We start from the raw sequence: 24,254 nt of genomic DNA, 5'->3' as shown, positions 1-24,254 counted from the left end.
GATCTGCAAGGCCACAACTGTCTTCATAAGAATACCACATGTGCCTCAGCTGCCTCTTCACTGTGTGGCCATTTGCCTGCATGGTGCCAAGGCAGCAATAGCTATGTAGGTTAGCTCCTTACATAGAGCAAGGCAGGGTGTGCAACTAGCAGCCACTGTGTGCTCCACCAGGTGCATGCCGGTCTGACCTAAGAATTCTGGGTGAAGCATGAGGTGCTTGGTTTTACTAAATCTCAACCCTGCATACTCAGCTTTTCACATTGTATGATGACGGCAAAGTCCACATAAAGCCCTCGGTATGCCGGAGCACAGTGCTATCTCCAGGGGAACTGTGCAGTTGTTTGAGTTGCAAGCTAAACTAGCCACTTTCTCAGGAACATCATTTTTACTGGAAAGAACGAAATCAGACAAACTGGGTATTAAGATTTGAATATTGACAGCCCTTTCCTTAAAAAGGAACGAAGTGAGGCTGTCAACTCAAGGGAAACAACAGTGACACCATTTGTTGCACATGATAAAATTCAAGCTTGCAAGAAAAAAATGTGAATTTTGGAGAACTTGAATCTGCCAATGTGAGATTGACCACTACCAGTGGTGAATGGGTGATGTGGACAAATGGGTTTCTTGACATGGACAGGGAAGGAAAATCTGCCTAACTCCTCGCCAGCAACAGCCAAATGCTGCCACAAAACAGGCGTGGGCAGAGGAGACATTCAAGTGCAGGACACACCCAGGAGTTGACGTAACTGAAACACCCACCAGCACGGTTTCAGATTCCACACTGCAGCCAATCTTTGAGAAACTACCACTTGTCAAATCTTAATGTAGAACCAAAGAACATTACTTTTTTTTTTTTAAGCCATTGAAATACCTTCCTTTTGTAACTAAACATGTCTGTATGAGGCTGGCTTTTTGCTCAGAAACTTCAACCAAACAGCATATCAAACAGATATGTGAGTCTCATACAGAAGCAGAAATGCGAGTGTCCCTGTCTTCTGCCAAGTCAAACACTGAGAGATGTACCACAATGCAAAAGCGTCCCATTCTTCCTATTTTTTAATAAAGTTATTTTCCTAATGTTACTTAAGTTAGCATGAAATGAGCCTCTTCTTGTTATTTTTAATGAATTAGTAAGTAAATATTTTAAACATTCTCTAATCTGGTTAATGTCATAGGTATAACCCATGTAACCCAAGCTCTTCTGGCTCCTCCATACTTTTTTAGAGTACACATGGATCCTGACACCGAATACTTGAAAATCCTTGGCCCAGGAAATCTCTCTAGTGTGGGCAAGATGTGCCCCTGACCCTGTTTTCACAAGCCTCTGTATTTTTTCTCTTCCTCCCTCCAAAAAAAATTTTTTTTGCCTAAATTCACTAGTCAGTTAATAATGCAAACAAGCCTCAGGGGCCACAGTGAGAGGCAGTACCTGCATCCGGCGCCTGTGGGGTAGGCAGTAGAGTCACCTCAGGACCCTGAGCTGCCCTTTCTGTCTTAAGTCAGCTGCCTTTTATCTTTTTACAAAAATCTATATGTGAAGATAATCACTTTTAAATTTTTTAAAAATTACAAATTACTAAAATTCTCCCTGGCTTTATCCTCCAAATCAGTCTCCTGTCTTTCCTGGCCATCTCAAAGTGAATCATTTGGAGTTTGCTGTGTATCATCCCAGACATGCGTGTGTGTATGTGTGTGTGTGTGTGTGTGTGTGTTTTCACATATATATTATATACATGCATTTATTCACAGAAAGTATATAGTAGTTTTTGTTTAAGAAAAAAATTGACAAGAGCAGTTTTCAAAACCTAAACATTTTACATATTTTTAGTATCCTGACAGTGCTCTAAAATGATTCGTGATGCTTGAGCTAATATATATTATATACATGCATTTATTCACAGAAAGTATATAGTATTTTTTTTTGAAAAAAAAATGACAGCAGTTTTCAAAACCTAAACATTTTACATATTTTTAGTATCCTGACAGTGCTCTAAAATGATTCGTGATGCTTGAGCTAAGTTGTTACATTGTGTCATCCTGTAATGTGCTATATATACATGGGCATGGCATAAACTCTTAGTGTGTCCTCCCAAGTCTGCTAACTTGATTTAAACTCTCAGACTACAGTAAGTGGGCATCTGGGAGGAGTGGCTAGTGGAGCACCTGCTCTTGTGGCAGAGATGGTCCCAGACACTTAACTTCCACAGCCTGGCAGAAGAGAAGCTCCATGCTCAGTTTTACAGTTGTCTAAATGAGTGTCCACAAGTGGGCCTAACCAAACTGTGAGTGACGAGGCCAGGAGAAACCTGGTGCTGTCTGGCTGAAATTTAGGCTGCCCCTGCTACTACACCAGGCTGTGGGGAACGTGGCGTTTTGTTTCCCTGTGCTTGAGACCTGGTCCTCAGGAGATTTTTTTACTTCAGGTTAAATCAGTGACCCTTCTGTACCTGCTTTTAAAAATATTTTACTACTAGGGAATCTAATCTAATAAAAGACAAACATGCAAATTGACTGTACCTTCGCTATGCCTTAAGCCACTCCCACCAGCCAATCAGAGCAATTATATGCAAATTAACCCAACCAAGATGGCGGCCGGCAGCCACGGAGCTGGAGCGAGCAGGAGGCTTGGTTGTTCCAGTGATGGAGGAAGCCAAGCTTCCCGTCTGCCGCGGCTGGCTCTGAGCTCCACTGAAGGCAACAAAGTTTCAATTATAGAAGGTAAATAAATCCCAGAATAAAAAAAGAAAAGAAAAAAAGATGAGGCTGGGAGCTTCCGTCGCCGGGAGGCTTGGCCAGCCTGAAAACAGCCCTCAGCCCCTCACCCAGACTGGCCAGGCACCCCAGTGGGGACCCCCTACCCTAAAGGGGCTGTGGCCAGCCTGAAAACAGCCATCAGCCCCTCACCCGGACTGGCCAAACCTCCATGGGGTGAGGGTCCCCACGGGGGGGTGGGGGGGCTTGACCAGCCTGCAAACAGCCATCAGCCCCTCACCCAGGCTGGCCAGGCACCCCAGTGAGGACCCCCACCCTGAAGGGGGTGTGACCAGCCTGAAAACACCCATCAGCCCCTCACCCATGCTGGCCAGGCACCCCAGTGGGACCCCCACCCTGATCCAGGACACCCTTCAGGGCAAACCAGCCGGCCCCCACCCATGCACCAGGCCTCTATCCTATATAATAAAAGGGTAATATGCAAACTGACCCTAACAGCAGAACGACTGGGAATGACTGGTCACTATGACACACTGACCATCAGGGGGCAGACGCTCAATGCAGGAGCTACCCTCTGGTGGTCAGTGCGCTCCCACATGGGGAGCTCTGCTCAGCCACAAGCCAGGCTCATGGCTGCCAGTACAGCAGTGGTGGTGGGAGCCTCTCCCGCCTCCTCAGCAGCACTAAGGATGTCTGACTGCAGCTTAGGCCTGCTCCCCGCTGGCAAGGGGACATCCCCCAAGGGATCCCGGGCTGCCAGAGGGATGTCTGATTGCCAGCTTAGGCCCAATCCCCCGGGGAGCGGGCCTAAGCCAGCAGGTGGTCATCCCCCGAGGGGTCCCAGACTGTGAGAGGGCACAGGCCAAGCTGAGGGACCCTCCCCCCAGTGCACAAATTTTTGTGCACCGGGCCTCTAGTATAGTCAATAATAATGTAATTATTATGTACGGTGTCAGGTGAGTACTAGACTTATGGGGTGATCACTTTGTAAGGTATATAATTTGAAATCACTGTGTTATACACCTGAAAGTAATATAATATTGTGCGTCAACTATAATTGAAGAACAGATTTTAAAAATATATTTTACTAGATTTGAAAACATTGAGGTCTTGTTAATTTAGTGACCCACCTCTCCCCTCTTCCCACCCCCTACACACACCCCTTCCTAAATTAGATTCAGTCACACCACAATCTGGAGCTGTCAGATCTGGGTTTAAGGCCTACCTAACAGTGTCCCTTATTGGGGTCCTTGATTAAGTCTCCATCCCTTCCTGAACTTGTGGACATTTTAGTAAATTACTTATTTTCAAGGGAATTGAACGGAAGAAGCTTAGATTGCCATTCCTGGTGTCCCTAAGGACAAAAGGCACAGTGAGAATGCACAGATTTCTCCCTTTGTTTTATCCTTAGTTAAGAGAGAGAATGCCAATAGAAACCTGAAGTGACTGTCCAGTGAGTGAGGGTTTCTTTGTAAAACAAATAAATTCAAAAGTTTTTTTTCTTTGCAAATGAAGTCACAAGTGACATATTGGAAAAGTAAGAAGTAACCATCTTAAACAGAGGTTAACTTAAATTTACACTTTAAGCCACAGTTAAACTTATGATGTTCTGAAATTTTTTACTTCCTCTCTCCCTACTTCCTAAGCCCTTCTTTCTTATTTTATCTCATTTATTTTCCAGGTAAGGCCTTCAGGTATTGAAACTGACCTTTTCTAAAACATGTGAACTCTCTTACTCAAATAGTGCAATGTCAGTGGTTATGAGTCCTCCATTTTCATTAAGTTTTGTACATTCATTAAATGCATATTAATCTTGAATTTTTGCATTTCTTATATGAATTGCAACTATAGGTATCTAATTAAATGAATATAGATTGTCCTGCCTACATGGGTTAGAAAAGTATATTTGGGGGGAGTACATGTGTGTGCATGTTGTGTTTATGTGAAGCCAGATACCAACTTATAAAAACCAGTTCAGTCTGTAGTCTTATTTAGTATAATTGATGGGCTTCAGCATTGTTTATTTGAGCCTTTTCTCTATTTAAAAAAAGAAAAAAAAAGAAAAAGGAAAGTCTTTAAGTGGAATGTAAGATAGATTTGGAGTCCCTAAAATAATTTTTACACTGTACTTCACGTTTAAATGTTAAAAACAATAATAAAGAGAAATTTAAGAAGCATGTTCAGTAAAGCGTTCTTTGGCAGGAAACAGGAACTTACCAGCCTAATAGCTTTAACTGTGGCATCCATAGTAACTACAACATGCCGCCTGAGTAAATATTTATACAGCTCAGTGTGTGTGGAACTGAGGCGGGCAGCCCAAGAGCTGATCAGCTCAGTGTCTGCCATCTTGCACAAGTCTGCTGCACCAAGCCTGGCTGTCACTCATTTCTCCCAGTTTTTTATGGTTGTTTGAGAAGAGCAGATTACTGAGGGCACTTTGGTACTCCCAGTCTTCAGCACGGTGGACGCCCAAAGGAGAATGCTTGGTCGAGTTTGTCATTAGCACCCAGGAACCTTCCTAATCTTCAAAGCTCCTTGCAAGTGTTCATTAACCGTCCTCTTTCCTATGAGTTGCAAACAGGTATTGTTAGTCCCCTTTTTACAGTTGTGGAAACCAAAGCAGAGAGGCTCCCGACTTGCCTGAGGTCCCGGGAGGAATTGGTGACTGAGAGCAAGCGAGCACTGGGTTTTCTGACTCAGGCTGTGGGCTCACACCTCTGAGCGTGAGCACGCACCAGCTGCTCCTGCAGGTTCCTTTATCACAGAGATCTAGCCACGCAGTACTTTGTGCTCTCGGTTTATACAGCCGTGTAGAGTGCAGTGCCGCTGAAACCAGGCTAGTTGATCTTATGGTGTCATCTAGAACAACAAGAGATGCAGATTCTGGGTCACGAAGGTAAGGCTGTACCTTGGGGGTTCGTGGTTGTGGATGAAATTAACTCAACTGAGCCTTACATTGTCTAGCAGCCCGAAGGGCCCCCTTGTCCCTTAGCGTAGCCCAGCAGCTCTGAAGACACACGGCCCTCATGACAGTGTTGCACTTGGGTTAAGGATTTTGGACATCTTGAGGGAGTCATGTTGAAGTTGCATTTTCAACATAGCCAAGGAGAGTATTTCAGTGCTAAACATAACCTGGCTGCTACTAAAGGTTCCTCATGAGTAATCTCAGTTTGGTTAGATATATTGCTCTGTTGGTGTGAGGCAGTAGAGAGCTCTTGGGGAGCCAGGGAGAGAGGCATTCTTTATCTAAAAACTGGCTGTTTTAAGAGAGGCATTTGTCCAAGGGGAGCCGGTACTAAACAGAACTATTTCTTGATGCTGTATACAATTGAAGGATTGTTTACACTGTAGTAAAAAAAGGTCTATGATCCTATTTCTGATTTACATAAAGCTTTACAAATGTTCCCCTTCCTCATTCTTTGCTTCTGGGCACTCAGCATGTGTGCTCTTGCTGATTTAAGCCCTTTTTGGTATAGTAGCCCTACACTCTTTGTTGTGCCAGATAAGGTCAAAATTAAGACCCAAAATTTTTAGTTAAGCTGGTATGACTAAGTGATTAGAGCGTCAGCCCTCAGACTGAAGAGTCCCAGGTTCCATTCCGGTCAAGGGCATGTACCTAAGTTGTAGGCTCAATCCCCGGCCCCACTCGGGGAGCATGCCGGAGGCAACCAATCAATATGTCTCTCTTACATTAATATTTCTCTCTCTGTCTCTCCCCCACCCTTCCACTCTCTCTAAAAATCAATGGGAAAAATATCCTCGGGTGAGGATTAACAAAAAAACACACAAAAACAAAAAATTTAGTTAACTGAATTCATCCAAAAGGCAGGAAAACTTTGTGGAATATACTGAACATAGAAAGGAGAACACAGTTTAGCTTTGACCTTCTGCCTTACAAAAGCCACCGAAAGCTTTGTTTCATTCCTTTAACACATATTTAGAAGTCACTGCCTTGGACGTTGGCTGTGTTCAGCGCTGAGCATCTGTGCCATCACAGACACTCCTGCCTCACAAGGCACAGGGGTGACAGCAGCTTGTGGGCAGGGGCGGGGCCTCCCAGGAGTCCCACTCAATCAGCTCAGTGGTGGGTCACCTCAGTGGTGGTCCCAGAGAGCAGTTGGGGACCAGGGTGACTCACTCAGCAGGCTGGGGAGTGTGTAGTGTGGGTGTGGCAAGAAGAAACCCTGGAAAAGGGTTTATATTGAGTAAACGATGACTCTTTATGGACCTGCAGCATCAGGGAGCGACTGAGTGGAGCGGGTGGGGTGGGGGTGCGGAGTGTGGACATCTGGCCACCTTGTCACTACAGGGACTGGAGGGACATGTGTTAAGGTTCTAAGTGAAACAAGACAAAAAAGAAATTAAAAGTGATCCCTGAGGTGGTGGGATGGCGGGTTTTCATTGTGTGTGTATTTGGCCGGGTGAACATATTTTCTTTCTTTCTTTTTTTTTTTTTACAGTGTCATGTCTTTGCAAAGTTGTGTTTTATTTGTTTTTTTTTTTTGAGCATCTTTTTTTTTATTGCTTAAAGTATTACAAAGACTATTACATATGTCTCCTTTTTTTTTTTCCCCCCGCCCTTGACAATCCCCCGGCCTCCCCTACCCCCCACTGTCTTATGTCCATTGGTTATGCTTATATGCATGCATACAAGTCCTTCGGTTGATCTCTTACCCCCCCCCTCCTGCCCCCCAACCCTCCCCGGCCTTCCTGCTGTAGTTCGACAGTCTGTTTGAGGCAGCTCTGCCTCTGTATATATTTTTGTTCAAAAGTTTATTATGGTCTTTATTATCCATAAATGGGTGAGATCATGTGGTATTTTTCCTTCATTGACTGGCTTATTTCACTTAGCATAATGCTCTCCAGTTCCATCCATGCTGTTGCAAATGGTAAGAGTTCCTTCTTTTTTACAGCAGCATAGTATTCCATCGTGTAGATGTACCACAGTTTTCTAATCCATTCATCTACTGATGGGCACTTAGGCTGTTTCCAGATCTTAGCTATGGTGAATTGTGCTGCTATGAACATAGGGGTGCATAGATCCTTTCTGATTGGTGTTTCTGGTTTCTTGGGATATATTCCTAGAAGTGGGATCACAGGGTCAAATGGGAGTTCCATGGGAATGCAGACTGGTGCAGCCACTCTGGAAGACAGTATGGAGTTTCCTCAAAAAACATATTTTCTATTCAAGAAATTAAATAAGGGAGAGCACTCAAAGTCAGAGGCGTGACCTGATGGCTGGTCCTCAGTCAGAGCCACGGGCTGCTCTCTCTGCACCTTTGAATTATCGCTGTGCTTCCAGTCAGTTGACTGGCTAGAACACAGCATCGAAAGGCCGAGAGCTTGGGCTTGGATGTGAGACCTGGCCAAAGGTGAGCTCTGCCCCTTCTTACCCAGCACTGGCTCCCGCTCCTGCCCGGTCTGGTCAGGTGTTGCCTTCATTTAAGAGGGCACCATACGCAGATGCAAGGGGACGGAGCAAGGCAGTCACCCCATAACATTCTACTCAGGGCCTCACTCAGATGGGTATCATTCTGGTGAAGCTGACCTGTCATTGTGTGTCATTTAGTCGAATGAACCAGTTTTGCTGTATTTCAGACATTGTCACTCTACAGCAAGCATGTCAAACTCACGGTCCGCCAGCCACCAGTTTGACATGCTTGCTTTACAGTCAGCCCTGTCCCTTTCTTATCTGTGAATTAAGGCTGTTAAAACCAGGTCTGCTGAAAACCAGAAAGTAGAGTGTCACCTTCAAGAACCGAAAGGGTTTTCACAAGTTTCTGGGGCAGGAAGGGAATTTAAAAAGAAAGTTGGTGAGGTTAGGGCCTAATTGATTTGTTTTCCTGGTGGCACAAGAGGGGAGGCCTGTGCAGAAAATTGAGGAGGGAGGTGAGGTGGGAAGTGTGGAAAACGAAGAGGGAGCTGACCAAAGACTGGGGAGTGTGGAGTGGCCTGAAGGGCATGATCAAGGGTAGCGATCGGGACATCGTCACAGCTAAGTCTTCAGGGTGAGGCAAAAGTAGTTTACAGTTGTTTGTATAGAAAATGGTGCAATAATTAATACTAATACAAGAATAAACTGTTTCATGTACTCACAGCTGTAAACCTACTTTTGCCCCACCCTGAATCTTGATGCCAGTCCCTTATAGATAAGCATAGAAAATATTTTCTCCAATCTGTGGGTTGGCTTTCACTTTCTTGATGGTATCATTTGCAGCACAAATGTTTTTAATTTGGATGAAGTCCAAGTTATCTAGTTTATCTTTTGTTGCTGTGTTTTTAGTGTCATATCTAAGAAACCATTGCCTAATCCAAAGTTTGCTCTTATGTTTTCTTTCAAGAGTTTTATAATCTTAGCTTTCATATTTGCTCTTCAATCCATCTTGAGTTAATTTTTGTATATGGTGTTAGGGAAAAGTCCAAGTTCATTCTTTTGCATGTGGATATCCAGTTTTCCCAGCACCATTTGTTGAAAAGACTCTTCTTTCCCCAGTGAATGGGCTTAGCACGCTTGTGGAAAGTCAGTGGGCCATAATGTGCGGGTTTATTTCTGGACTCTCTGCTATTCCTCAGTCTGTATGTCTGCACCAGTCTTGATTACTGTAGCTTGGTCAGAACTTTTAAAACCAGGCAGTGTGAATCCTCCAGCTTTGTTCTTCATTTTCCAAATTGTTTTGGTGTTCGCTTCCCTGGCATTTCCATGTGAATTTTAGGGCCAGTTTGTCAGCACTCCTGGCCTCTTTCTGGAGTCCCGTGTGCACTCAGAGTGGGTAGATGGGGACATTGTGGCCCAGACTCTCCCTGGCAGAGGCTCTGACTGAGAGGAGAACCCTTCCTGTAGGGAGTCGGGGCCTTGGCCCTTTGTGGTCTGTTCAGAACCCCCAGAACCTGTGTTTCTGAAATCTCAGGATTTGTCATTAAAAGTGAATTGAGCCCTGGCCAGTTTTGCTCAGTCGTTAGAGCGCCAGCATGAGCACCGAAGGATTGTGGGTGCCATTCCTGGTCAAGGGCATGTACCTTGGTTGCAGGATTGATCCCCGGGCCCAGTTGGGGCAAGTGCAGGAGGCAACTGATTGATGTATCTCTCTCACATCGATGTTTCTCTCTCTCTCCCCACCTCTTCCCTACCTTTCACTATATTTGAAAATCAATGGAAAAAAATATCTTTTGGTAAGGATTTTTTTTAAAGCGAATTGAATTTTGCATTCTATTTCATAACTATTATAGTTTAATGTAAAAATACTTAACATGATTGAACTGCATTGTAAAACTAGTATTCTAGGAAGTGTATCACGTTTACCCTATGGCTTTATGTAACCCCCAGATGCATGTTCTAATTTAAAATGCCCAGCTGGGGAAACCTACCTCTGAGAGCTCTTGTCCTTGTAAAAGTGGGTTCTTTGACCATTGCCATCTTGCCTCTCCAGCCCTCAGGCGCACAGATCCATACCGACAAGTAGTAAGTCCTGACTCACACACAGATGTTGGTATCTCTGGTGAAGCTGCTATCCTTTCTGTGGACTCAAGTTAGGCTTAGATCCTGTCAGGCTTGGCCATCAAAAAGATTTCATTCTTATGGGATAAAGTCCATTTTGTTTCAAAGTTATCTTTTTTGGAAAATCAAAGTTCTTGGCCAGGGAGCACACATACTTAGCTTATCTAGGTGCAGGTGTACCAAAGGTGGTCCAGGATCAGAGATCCCCAAACACCTGTGCGCTCTGTGGCAGCGCTTTTACCCATCCACAGCATAAGTAGAGGTGATGTAGTGTGAGTTTTTCACAAAGCTAAATTTACTTCGTATATAGGACTACTTTTTATTCCAAGATTGTCCTTTTTAGTATTAAAATATCCTTTCTTTGTGTGTTTTTTAATGTTTTTATTTGTTAGGGTGGTAAACCAATGTCCATCTTTAAGATTCTTTACAAAATTTTACTATCTGTGAAATCCTAACTCCAGAACAAAATTTTAAACCACAAATACCACATTTTTACCTTGTTTACATTTGGAATTACCACATAATATTTCAGATCTCTTATATAACTTAAAAGCCCATTTTTTATTCCTTTTATATGAAATGTCCAAGATGGGCTAATTCATGGAGACAGAAAGCAGATTAGAGGTGCCAGGGCCTGAGGGGAGGGGAAGATGGGGAGTGATCACTTACAGGGTACAGGGTGTTATTCTGGGATAAAGAAAAAGTTTTGAAACTAGAGAGAGGTGGTGGTTACACAACATTGTGAATGCATTAAGTGCCACTGAATTGTGCACTTAAAATGGTTTATTGTGTATTATGTGAATTTCACCTTTTTTTTCAAGCCCACTTTATTCACTAGTATAATTATATATACTAGTATAAATGGAGTGGGAGAGGGAGTGTTTCATTCAGGTTATATAAATCCAGGTGAGCACACGATACATGCTTATACACACACACATACACATGCTACACATACATTATTCACTTGTATCTCAAAGCATAACCATTAGAAGCTATTAGGTAGACAGACTTTCTGCTTTGGAATAGCAGGAAGGTTTGTTTTAACATTCTACTGAGACTCAAAGATTTCCCTGTTCTCAACCTCAGAAACAATACACATCCACCAACATTTTCCAGCCTCTCACACTGGAAAGTTGAAGTTTTGAAATCACCTTTTGAAATCTGTAGTTTCTCTTCCCACTCTGTAGTGGATCTGTTCTCCTTGTTTACTGGGACGCTGGCCACCAAGCTGAGGGCAGGGAGCCAGCCAGCTCTGTTCTGTAAATGCTGAAAGGCAGCGTGCGCTCTTTCCTCCCCTCCCCCAAAAGAGAAAGGAAGGGAAAAGAAAAAGACCCTGCATTATGTGTGAGTAAAATCTTTATTATGAATTCTGAGGGCAGCATTTTTTAGACTTTCTCTCCCTGCTGCGTCCAGAAGGAACCCATAAAGGGGAAATGCTGGGTTAGGGCCCCACCTGGACTTGGGGTTCAGGGCCGATCTGAACATTCATTACTGTTCAGGTTTCTGGCTTCCTAAAATAATTGAGCTTGTCACCTTAACTTCACCTAAAATACTGAATGTGCTTTACTTTCCGTAAACATTAAGATCTCATAATATTTCATAAAGTTGGAATTTTTTCAAGAAAGATGATTTTTTTTTCACTTAATTTGGATTGCGTTTGTAAATGTGTTATGTGTTGTCTCTGTTCAGATGGTTTTCTGTGTACGGACCCTAGTCACAGGACAGTCTTGCGTACCCTGGTCACACAGGGATGAATTCAGACACACAGCTTCGCATGTCGGCAATTCCTGGCCCCCAAGTCCCACCCCATCACCTTTAATTGCGCCTTCAAATTGCATTTCCTCAGGGGCAAGCAGTTCGGTCCTGCTTTTGTTGTTGTTTTCCTTTTTGCAGGATTGAAATTGTGCTCCTAGAAACCGAACACTGGTTTAGTGTCCATAGTGATAAACAAGAAGTTTTCTGAAGTTGTCTCTTCAGTCCCCTGCTGCCACAGCTGGTTGCTTGGCATTCTTGCCTCATAAGAGCTGGAACTGAAATTAGGACATGCATGGTATTATCTGAACCTCAGAATCTGCGAGTAATAATTTTGTAAAGAACGCATCTGCGTTTTCAGGCCTGTCATTGAGACAGAAGATCTTAGTTAGATATATTTATGACAGAGAAGCACTGAAGTATAATTCCTAACAATGCCATAGTGTTCTCCCAGTGTTCTTTTTTCAAAAATATATTTTTATTGATTTCAGAGAGGAACGGAGAGGGAGAGAGAAATAGAAACATCAGTGATGAGAGAGAATCATTGATCGGCTGCCTCCTGCAAGCCCCACACTGGGGATGGAGCCCGCAACCCAGGCATGTGCCCTGCCTGGGAATCAAACCGTGACCTCCTGGTTCATAAGTGGACACTCAGCCACTGAGCCATGCCGGCCGCACTCTCCTACTGGTTCTTGAAGATTCGTTGTGCTTAGTCCATAGGAGAGAGAATTTCCAAATCCAGAGCCCAGGTCGCTGTTACAGCTCATATTCACAACCCCTGAAACACGTATTTCAATGCTGTCTTCAGTTATCACAGGGGAATTGCACCGACCTCTAACTTGACACTGCTCTCACCAGAACCAAAGGCAAGTCCTCAGTTGTGGCTTGAAGGTTCTGACCCGATTTGGCCCTGCTTTGAGGCTGACCTGGGTCAGTGGAAGTCAATGAGGTGGATCATTCTAGCAAAGGTACTTAGTGAAAATTCAGCATATTGTGTTATTCTGTTAAACACACAATTTCTGTTAGGTTGGCTGAAATGATAGGTACTTGAGTTTAAAGGTGTAAAAGAAAAATTCAAGAACATAAAGTAAAAAATACAAATATAAGTCAGAAAGCCTGTCCTCAGGAAGTTTGCGACCCAAGTGACTAGAAGGACATAAATATCAATAGTGGAAATTCAGGTGGGACCAACTAGAGGGGCAAGAGGATGGAGAAATGCTAAGTGTCCCTGCAGGATTGGGCGTCAGAGGACCAGGCAGGACAAACGGCGTGGATGGACAGGGTTCCAGTAGTGTGGCGCATTGAGCCCTTGTTTAAATGTGTTTGTTCCACGCATGTTTCTGAGCACTTGGTGTCTGATAGCTGTCACACAGGTGAAAAGTGTGAGGCCCACAATCCATGTGCGGAGAAGTGTGTGTGTGAGCAGGAGAAGTAGCTTGTGCCAGGGTGTCAGCCGAGCCCGAGGAGGGCGCCACGCTCAGCTCGGCTCTGGGGGATGAAGTGCTGCTTCTTGTTTGTTTGTTTGTTTGTTTGTTTGTTTGTTTGTTTCACCACAATTGAAATACAGTTCTTGTTGGCACCTATGATCACATGCTATGCATTTATAAAGGACATTATTTATATCTTGGCTACTTCCACAAAAGTATTTTGATATGGTCTAAAATGTTAGAATATATGCAACATATATTAAAAGAAAAAAGCTTACTACAAACTAGTTTGGAGGGCCAGTTGGAGTTTCAACACAGTTTCAGAAAAAGTGTATGCTGCTCATGGGCCAGTGGACACAGCATCTTCTTGGCTCCCTTCTAGTTTGTGATGCTAAAACCATTGCGCAAAGGAAGATGCTCACCTCCTGTGTGACTTGAGATGGGACATGCTACCTATCATTGTACGTTCTTTACATAAGTAAAAGAATGAGCCTGTTAAAATTCAGTTTAATTTGTCCAAAGATACTCTTAAATTAGCAGCAATATTACAATGTAAATATGAAGGCAAAACTGAAAAGAATTAATTGATAGCCTGAGATTGGTGGAGAGATTCCTACACTGGGTTTCTAAACAGTTTCATTTTATAGAACCAAAGACTGGCCAGGGGATCAGCAGAGACTGAGAGGAATTGTCTGTCGGGCTGTCCTCTCAGTCAGAGAAACAGAATGTACAATAGGGTAGGATGATCTTGATCCTCTTTTAGGACAGGCGATGAAGACTCCAGATCCTGCACTGTGTTGACTGGTAATAGTCAACAGAGAAATCTACGAATTAGGGGAATTAGGGGTTCTTGTTCTTTATTCCGTGGGTGGCCCCAGATTCCCAAGCATGGGAGATGCACCCCACCAGGGGTACAGGAGATGATTTAGTGATCAGAGTTGAACATTGTTTTAATATTTTTCTATTGATGAATATAAAGTATATAATTAGCAAATCAAAATCATGATTTCTTGGATCACTATTGCTTAGGTCAGAGCTTAGTAAAAAGTGTGTTCATTTAAAGAAAAACACCAAGTAAATAATAGCACAACTGGTCACAGTTGTGATAAAAATCGAGAAGCCATTGGTGTATGCCTAGTGTGGGGAGCCCTGGGCCCCCCCCCTCCCGTTCACTCCTTGAAGACTGTTCTGAAGAGCCTCTCCAGTCTCGAATTTGGTTCCAAGCACAGGAGCACTGCAGCTGCACTTGGAGGCTGACAGCCAGGATCCTGGCAGCCTGGGGGAGGGGCACTGGCAGCGCAACTCACAGCTCCCTCCCTCTTTGTGGCCTCTATCCCTGCCCCTCCACCTCCTGGCGATTCATTCCCCTGGTAATTTCTCTGCCTGTCTCTTCACTTCTGCTCCACGATATTATGGCTGGTGCCAGTTACTTAACCTGCTGAATACCTGCTTCTTCATTTGCAAAATGGGAATAATAATTCTCCCCATGGAATCATTGTTTTTAATGAGATGAATGTGAGAGAACTTGGCACAGAGTCTGGAACACACTAAAATCCATAATGTTAGCAGTGACAATGGATGATTTGATCTGCTTGATTCTTCCCATGTTTCCAAATTCAGATTCCAGTTAGTGAAAACTGATGGTTGATAGCTTCAGTTTTCAGGAGAAAAGCTTCAATTTGGCCAAAACATTGCTCTCTAATCAAGTTGTTTGTTTACTCTTGGCCCAACCTGCCTGGTAGGGAGGTCCAGGTGGTGCAAAAACCTGCAGCTGGGCCTGCTCCTGTGCGCAAGGCGGGCACCACTGCTAACTGGCTAGTGTTGGGGCTCTCATTAGCAGTGGCAGGGAGGGGGACTCCTGCTCCAAGGCAGCCTCCACCCTTCTGGTGTGAGCAGTCTTGGCCAGCTTGGTCTGGCTGGAGCAGATGTTTTAAGGAGACGGGTTACTGAAGGTCAGCTAGTAGATTCCTAGACTCAGAAAGTTTTGCACAAGTTGTTACGGGATTACCAAGTTGCCTAAAACAACTGATTTAATTATGCGGTTTATTAATTCTTCAGAAACTGCCACAGTGGTAACCCACTGTGCTTAATTTTGCATTCATTCTTGGCTCTGATCACCCAGCCCCAAAGCCCCCTCCTCCCTTACTTACATTTGGAGAGGACACAGTGTGATGGAGTGGGAGGACCTGAGTTTGAGCTCTGTCCCTCCCAACTATTGTCAAGTGAAGTAACTATTCCAAAACGGAGTTTTCTCATGGGCTTGTGAGGAGGATCAGGCAGCATGATGTTTGTAAATAAGCTGTCTAAAGCATTGAAGTACTACAAGTGGTTTTCTTTCAAATTTCCTAATACAGCTGGGAGTGCTTTGGCTTAACTTCTGTCTTCATTGATTCCAGAGTTTGAATGGTCTAGTCCTCTGATTAACCAAGTGGTGCAATCAGGACAGTTATGTCACACATGAGGCTAGAAGCAGTGACAGCGATACTGAGGCCAGTTTCAGGAAGAAGACGTCTTTTAGATCTATACAAAAAACAGTCTTCACAGAAAAAGGAGATGAAGAAAGATTATGACATGAAATGATCCTGATAAGGCATCTAGGTGTAGCTGTTGACGTCTGCGGCCACCAGTAATTTAACCTGGAGAGGTATTTTCCTCTGTGGTTCAGGCGACAGTTCCAGGACACATGGCTCAAGGGAAACACTCTTCCCAGACTCTTGTAGGTGAAACGTCAGTCCTGGCATCCGAGTCCCTTCAATTATGAGGTCATATAATGGCTGCTTAACCTCACAGGCTGTCAGGTTGCTTCGAGCATTTGTGCAAAGGATTTATGCATAAGATGCTAATTTGGTTTATCAGGAGTCTGAATGGGGATTAGAGGAGTGAATCTTGATTGTATGCTGGGAAAGTCAGAAATTAACACTCCAGTAGACTGCCACTAGCCTTTCCTCTTTCAGGGTGACTAGGCCAAAAAGCTCTGAGAAAAAGTCCTCAAATCTTGGAGATTCACTTTCTTAAATTCAGCTCCTGTGAGCACGTGATAAAAAAGCCTCAGAGAGCCCTGGCCGGTTTGGCTCGGTGGATAGAGTGTTGGCCTGCGGACTGAAGGGTCCCAGGTTCAATTCCGGTCAAGGGCACATGCCTGGGTTGCAGGCTCGATCCCCAAGGGCTTGCAGGAGGCAGCCGATCAGTGATTCTCTCTTATCATTGATGTTTCTGTCTCTCTCTCCCTCTTCCTTCCTCTCTGAAATCAATAAAAATATTTTTTTTTTAAAGCCTCAGAGAAAGGTTAGGTCTGGCAGGAGCTTCTGTTTTGCTTCCCTTTCTTGCCAGATTCCTGGAGAAGCGTGTTGCTCTCAGGAGTGTGTTCGACCATGTGAGCAGTGAGGAAAACATGGCCTTTGTCCTTTAGGCTTGGGAATCTCTGATACCACCTGCTGATGGCCTGGATCTGTTCCTTACAGTCCAGGGACCATGGCTCTTTGGCTGGGACCATCGAAGGGAGACTGCCAGGCACATGCAGGAATAGCAATGTTCTTAGCCCTTAAGACCAAAATCACAGCTTCTAGAATCTCACACACGTTCATAGCTAGTTTTTGTGATGTTCAGTCCTTATTGTAAACTAGTGCCCCGGTGCGCGGATTTGTGCACATTGAAATAAAATTAATTAGAAGGTGGCCAGCGGGGTGGGACTGGGCAAGACAGGCTGGACACAGCCTGGAGCCAACCTCCCATGGTCCCTCCCTGGCCACCTGCAACTGGGGCGGGGCTGTGGCTCAAAGGGTGTCTGTGGGGTGGGTGGGGTCCTTCCAGCAGGTGGGGTCCCTCAGCCTGGCCTGTGGGGATCGGGCAGAAACTGGCTCTCTGGCATCCCCCGAGGGGTCCCGGATTGCGAGAGGACGGTTCTCAGGTGATGCACCTCAGGTGACGCACCTCGGAATCGGGCTCCCTCCTCTCTGATTCCGGGGTGCGTCACCCAAGAACTGCCACTGCCAAGTCACCGCAGCTCGGCAGCTCCTGTGTTGAGCGTCTGCCCCCTGGTAGTCAATGTGTATCATACCTATCAGTCGGACAGTCACTTAGCCTTTTATATAGATAGATAGATGACTCATTCTGCAATTTGGAAATTTATATCTCAAGGATCTGAAGATCTTTTCAAAATGCTATGTAAACTGAATAAATTTATTTAAATATAATATCTAATGGAATATTAAATACATTTTTTTAAGGCTAGCAAAATTTAAGGATTACTTCCATAGATTTAAGTTAGGTTTATCCTTATATGTGCACTACTATATGTAACAAATTGAATAAATGTGGTTCAGACTTTGGCCTTAAATCCTAAAATGAAATGGGTAATATGCACAAGGGCATTAAAAAGAATATAGAATAAATATGGAAATGAAAAAGGAAATATGTTAAGCATGTTAACCTGAAAATAAAAGGCCTTTCATAGTGGGAGGCAACAAATATTTATTTGAGATCACGAAGAATAGCTTTTCCTAACACACTGACTCAGGCAGAAGGCCAAATAGTGTTCTGATGAGGAGACAAAGGCAAAGGGAGGGAAAACAATTACATCCATAGAAGAAGGCATTTCTATTGGTGCAGATAAAGCTAACACAGTGATGCTAATTCTAAACAATTTAATTTTCTGTCCAGTTCTCATTAGTCCAGTAGTTGTAATATCTTTGCAAATGGTTCTTTGGGGCACAAAGTTGTTTTGGCCCAGTGCAAAGGTTATTTTGCCTGCTTTAACATCCTTCTGGTGTGGCAGCTCCGGCTCCATGTTAAAGTGGCCCCATGGGCAAAAGAAAAGCAGAGGCCAAGACCTTCATTCTGGGCAAAGGTGAATTCAAGGCAGAAAAGATTCAGGCAGTCAGGAGTGCTTCCTCACACTAAAGCACAGTCCACAGGATGACAAAATCACCGTGAACATACGTGGCCTACTGATTGAATGGCAAGAGCGGGAGGGACACAGTCCCTGGGGCCAGGGGTGGAGGGAGACGTGCCCACTCCCAGAGCGGATGGTGACCAGGAGTTATTAAGTGAAATGGGGGACTTCCCAAAACAGGTGCTCACCAGGGTTTTAACATACAATCGTTCACAGAGAAAGACTGCAGTTTCTCAAAATTTGAAATGAGTGGAAACCATATTCTCTCATGTAATGCAGTAAAAGTAAGAATGAATGCAGAAGTAGAAGCAGGCCTGCTGGTGGGTGCTGGGCTGCCTGGCTGGAGCTTCACGGGCATGACCCGCTGGTTCCTCTTTATCTTCCATGTTTCAACCAGACCCATCTTCAAGGACAGGCCCCTAGCCCCATCCAACCCATCACTAGGATTTCTTCTTCCCTGAAATTGTTTTGTTGGTGTTTTGGTTTTGTTTTTACTTGCTTGTCTCCCCCCCGCCCCCCGCCCCACTTGAGTGTACCCTCCATGAAGGCAGGGACCTTTTCTGTTGGGTTGAAAACTTTATCCTCAAAGTCTAGATCACTGCCTGGCCCTCAGTAGACTGAACAATGTCGTCAGATGAACAACAGTTAGTAATAGGAACATTATGCTGCAGGGACCGTCCTATGCACTTACACTGTTACCATAGCTACTCCTTACGTTCACTCCAAAGGAGGCATGGCCAGTGTCCCCATTGTCCCATGTGGAGTCGAAGCCTAAGCACAGCCAACTACTCACAAAGTGACAGCAGGTGAGCCAGAGGACTGAGGTCTGAGCAGGGCTGCCTGACATGGGCTGTGCTCTCAGATCCCAGGCCAGCCCTGTCTCCGTGAGTGACTGTGAGTTAAGGTGACGTCTTACAAAGGTAACATGTAAAGATAGTTATTAAATAAGGATGAGAAGAAATCATCTAAACACTTTTTTAAAAAGATAGAAAAGGACCAAAATAAGTTAAAGGATTTCTGTATTCTATAAAGACAGAAGGAGAAATAAATGAATTAGGAAACTGAAAACAAAAAAGGATAAAACCAAAGAGCCAGTTTGGAAGAGGGTGGGTGGTGGAGGAAGGGCAAAGGCAGGCACAGAAGCCCGTGGTGGAAGTCACCGCACAGCGTGTCACAGTTCAAAGGAAAGATGGGAGGGAACATCTCCATAGATCTGAAGGTGGCGTTTGGTAAAATTCAACGTCCATTCCTTAATTTTGAGGTATGATTGTTTTTAACTTTTTGAAATAATTTCAAATGTATGGAAAGTTGTTGAAAAGTACAAAAAAACGTTATCAAGTTTCACCCATTTGTCAGTGTTCTGACACATGGGACACTGGGGACGCTGGCCATGCCTCCTTCTGCCACATTGTCGTTCTGCTCACGTACAGATCTACCTTCAGGGAGATTGGGGATCCAAGCAGCCCCTTCAGCCTTCAAGGGCCCTGGGTTCCTTTCTGCCTCAAGAAGGGCGGGGTGACCCCAGGGCTTACCCCCTTGATTTCTTTTGTCTTCTTGAACCTATGAATCCTCACTATTTTGTGAACTTATTGGTGCCTTTAAATACATTGTTTTAAAAATATTTTCTCAAGTTTTTCTCGCTGAGAGGAGAGACCTTATTAGCGTTTGTAGTCATGGGGAGGGGATGGAAGCCAAGAGGTCTGCGGAGGATGGCTGTTAAGGACCTTTCCCCCAGTCTGCTGTCCGCCCCCCTGCAGCCTGCTTTGTGGGGCCTGTGGCCATTCTTACCAGGGCCATTGGGGCCTCACCAGTGTGTTCCAGGTTGCTTCCCTGCCACCCACAGCCATACAGTGTCCTGTACCCCTCTCCCTGATGGCCAGCCAGCCTCCCTCCCCCACCTGCTCTCCGGCCAGCAGTCCCATTGCCTGGAAAGTGTGAGCCCTTCAGCGTTCACTGTCCTTTTTAGTGAGGTTTTAGATGGGAGTAGTACAACTAGATAAGTGTGTTCCATCTTCCACCTGTAATTACAAATTAAAGCATATTTGTAACCTTTTTTAAAAGAACACTGAAAAAACTAGTTTGACTTGTTAAATTATAGCATACATATACAGTGAAATCCCAAACAACGTTGGATGATGTTGGTCTAGTTATTGATCTACGGGACATTCTTGAAGCAGTTGAGGAAGGCAAAAATGGGGCGTTAGGAAGCCTGATGCCCAATAGCTTGTTGACACAATTCAGCATGTGGTGGATGTGGAGACCAGGTAGGCGTTCGTCAGTGGGCAACAGCCCTTCTCTGCATTTCCCTTTCCTTGTTGTTTGGATATTTTTTATCCTCACCCGAGGATATGTTTATTAATTTTAGAGAAAGAGGAAGAGGGGAGAGAGAGAGAGGGAGGAAGGGAGGGAGGGAGAGAGAAACATCAATCGTTTGCCTCTGGTATGCTTCCCGACCGAGATCGAACCCGCAGTCTTTTGATGTATGAGACAACACTCTAACCAACTGTTTAGATTTTTTTTTTAATTTCACAGTGAACATGTATCATTTCTCTGAAAACAAAATTCTTCAAAAATATGTAATACATGTGAATATATCATATATTAGCAATTAAGTTCCAATTTTATTGAAAGACCAGTTATCAACCATATGCAAAGAGAAAGATAGGTTTATGCCCTTGGCTTTTTATGTTTCCCGCTGTGTTACCCACTATCAGTTCCTGTCCTGGATTTAAAAAAGAAAAATCACAGGGTTCTTGCCCTGTTCCTGTCTGGAGACCCTGCTGTGTTTTTATCCTGACTGCTGCTGGCACTCTGGTCTCTGAGGAGCTCCTTCAATCTCCTGGAGACTGAGGCCCAGAAATCTCAAGGAGCTGGGCACAACTGGGTCACCACAGTGTCTCCTGCACCCTGGTCTGCTGGCCACTTTCCAGTTTTATTGATCTTCTTACCCTGTTAGCTTCTAGCCCTATTCTCCGCGCCCCCCCCCCAAAAAAAGCTCCACTATAATCCTTTTATAAGCCTATCAAACTTTAAGGATATTTTTCCATTCAGATCTAGTTATGCCACAAATGGATAGAATGGAAATGTCTGTGAACTGGCAGAAGATTGGCTCCTCGGTGACCTAGCAGACACGTGTGCTATAATTGGATTTGGTTCGCTCAGTCTCTCTCACCACGTTTAAGTAGCTGCCTCCCGCTGCACCGCTCTAGAACCAGAAGAGCAAAGCGGGTGCCTATGCTCTGTGCCGACACAGTCACGTAATTGAGTTACGCACAGCCAGACACTGCCAAATCGAGAGCCCACCTTTCGTTAGGGACAAGTTTAGTGGCTGAGTACAGTGCATTGGTGGCCTGTGTGGAAATGCCTGGGGAGGACAGATGGCGTTGCCTCCATAATGAACATTTTTTTAAGGACAGAGCATAAACAGTATTGAGTGATAGAAGCTAAGAAGTCTCCTGATGCGCAAAAGCAAAAACCTGTAGTGTTTACTGCAGACATATTCTATCTGGGACATTGCTCTGAGCACAGCACATTTGTTAATTCACAGGAACCCACTAGGGACCGCGAATCTATTTTCCAATTGAGGAGACAGGCCCCAAAAAAGTAAAGTACCATGCCCATGGTCACCAGAGTAGTAACAAGTGGAGCTGGGGTTCCAACCCAGGTATCCCCACATTCCCACCCAAGTTCTGACCCCTTTGTTCTGCTGCCAGTGTCTCAGGGACTCTGTTAGTGTTTGTAAGTGAAGGAGTCGGCATCAGAAACCAAGGGGCAGTTATGGCCTCGGAGTGCCATGAGCGTATGTTGTTTTGATTTAACTATAAAATGTGGGCTATAAAGAACAAGTTTTTCAAAATGCTTTTTACAGAGTCATGGAATTTATAGAGGACTAGACCATAGAGATTTCCTGAAAAGGCACCAGCTTAGATCACCACATTCAACAGGCAGCTTCAATGTAGAGCTCAGGGCAGCATCCTGCTCCAGGTCCCATAAATGTGCTCTGTGTCTAGCCGGGCACTGCCACTGCTGGGTACACCAGCATGGTGTCCGTTTGTAATAAAACCCTCTGGTTTCAAACACAGAGAGCAGTCTGGAGTAAAGGTTTCGGGGGGGGGGGATGGTTGCCTGCCAAGGGGGGAAACTTTGAGACCAAGGAAGGCAGCAGGCCAGGCCAGGAGCAGTGCCTGAGATGGCCAGGTGACCCAGAGGCTGGTATTTCCCAGGAAGAGCACATTCAGTCGACCGTCATGTTGCGCCCACCCTGTCTCAAAAACCATTGTGGCTACAAGCTCCCAGGGGAACTTCTTGTGTATGGTTCCTCTTGGCACTGCTAGAAGGTTGGCACTGCCTGTAGTGGCTGCCTCTTGCCATCCCCACAAGAGAGTGGACAGTGGAGCTCCTCTTCCCAGGACCAGCTCACATAGCCTGAGGCGGAGCCCCATTGTACCAGCTGACTTAACCCTTACCAAACCCTGCCTCCTCAAGAAAGGAGGAATTGAATGGAAGTGTGTACATACATGATTTGAAGTATAATTTCAATTTTTTTTGCAATTAAAAAAATTTTATTGAATTCATTGGATGACATTGGTTAATAAAATTATATAGATTTCAGGTATACAATTCAATAATACATCATCTGTATACTGTATTGTGTGTTCACCACCCAAAGTCGTTTCCTTCCATAACCATTCATTCCCCCTTTACCCTCTTCTACCTGCCCCCACCGCCTTTCAGTTTCTTGTGCAATTTGGGATAAAAAAACGCAGAAAAGGATTAGCTAAATGTCTTTCAACAGATACCAGAACACTAGAGTATTTCTTGTTTTAACTAATAATAAAAACATCAGATGCTAAAGTGGCATGTTCTTCTCCAGGGTAGTGGGCCCTGCGGTGATACACTGAATGGGTTACAGTTGTGTGTGATTTGGGCAGCATGAATGTGCTCGGGCCCTTTTATAAAGTGGCGCGAGGTGGGTGTCTCCAGAGCCAGCTGGGGAGCCGCTGCTGGAGAGTTTCCTAAAAAACAGCAGTGAGCTTCGCTTTTGTCCGCTCTGTGTGCTCCATCCAAGGACCCACCTAGACTCGGCCTCAGAGCCATGACTCCCCGTGACAGGAATGTCAGGGAGGGTTTCATCACAGAGCGGTGTCACCACTAACTACCCCTGCCATAAAGAGGCCTGCAAGGGGGGTGCAGGTGGGAGTGAGCAAAGTGCGGGGTGTCTCCCCCAGGATTACCCTCCAGTTTCACAGACTTGGGACCAGGCCCTGGCCGGTCACACTTGCCGGGCATAGGAAGACCTGCTGTGGGCTTGTCTTCCTGCCAGAGCAGCCTTGCAGTGTTTCTGTCTTATTGTATCCAAGCTCTGAGTTTAAAGCTTTCTCTTTATAATTTATATATTAAGATAGTAAAGTGGCAGGCGTAAGCAGTGTGAAGTTTCCATTTAGTTTATGCCTCAGGATTCTTTCTTGCCCTCTACACTGGGCAAGGGGTGAGGGGCGCCCTGTCTAAGAGGGATGCCTTATGCAGGAGTGTGGAAATCACTGGTTATGAACACCTGCAGTTTTGTCCCATCAGCATCATTAGTTTATGTGACACATTTGTTGAGCACCTGTCATTTGCTGGGATACAGAGGAGGTGGAGGATGCCATGCCCCCTCTCAGCCTCTGTTCCTCCTAGGATTACAGTGAGAGTCAGGAGGCCCCGGGGAAAGCTTGTCCAGTCCCCAGGAGGCCATAGGCCACTCCCCACCACCAGGAAGAACTATCATTTTTCTTTATTGGCTTGTATCTTTACACTGTTGGCCTCCTGCCAGGAATAGTTGATGACCAGGTGAGATACAGAGTGTAACCCAGCATAGGGTTAATATTAACACTATTGCCCTAGCCAGGGTTTGCTCAGTGGATAGAGCGTCAGCCTGCAGACTGAAGGTTGTGGGCTAGATCCCTAGTAAGGGGGCGTGCGGGAGCAGCCGATC

General features: G+C 44.9%; 1 protein-coding gene across 11 annotated transcripts in view; it reads left to right on the top strand.

Moving 5' to 3' along the window:
* Positions 1-24,254, top strand: part of PPP2R5C (protein phosphatase 2 regulatory subunit B'gamma) — a 118,590-nt gene that overhangs the window by 30,928 nt on the left and 63,408 nt on the right. The window contains exon 1 of one of the 11 annotated variants that reach the window (XM_014445699.2): positions 5,498-5,608. The exons of the other annotated variants lie outside the window; for them this stretch is intronic. Within the exon in view, the coding sequence (XP_014301185.1) occupies positions 5,587-5,608 (22 nt within the window). The 5' untranslated portion in view covers positions 5,498-5,586. Of the gene's footprint in view, positions 1-5,497; positions 5,609-24,254 lie in introns of those variants that run through there. 11 annotated transcript variants of the gene reach the window in all.

The sequence above is a fragment of the Myotis lucifugus genome, unplaced genomic scaffold, assembly GCF_000147115.1.
Source record: "Myotis lucifugus unplaced genomic scaffold, Myoluc2.0 scaffold_479, whole genome shotgun sequence".
Classification (NCBI taxonomy): domain Eukaryota; kingdom Metazoa; phylum Chordata; class Mammalia; order Chiroptera; family Vespertilionidae; genus Myotis; species Myotis lucifugus.
The sequence above is the reverse complement of the archived record's forward strand: the minus strand, read 5'-3'. Positions and strand labels throughout refer to the sequence as shown.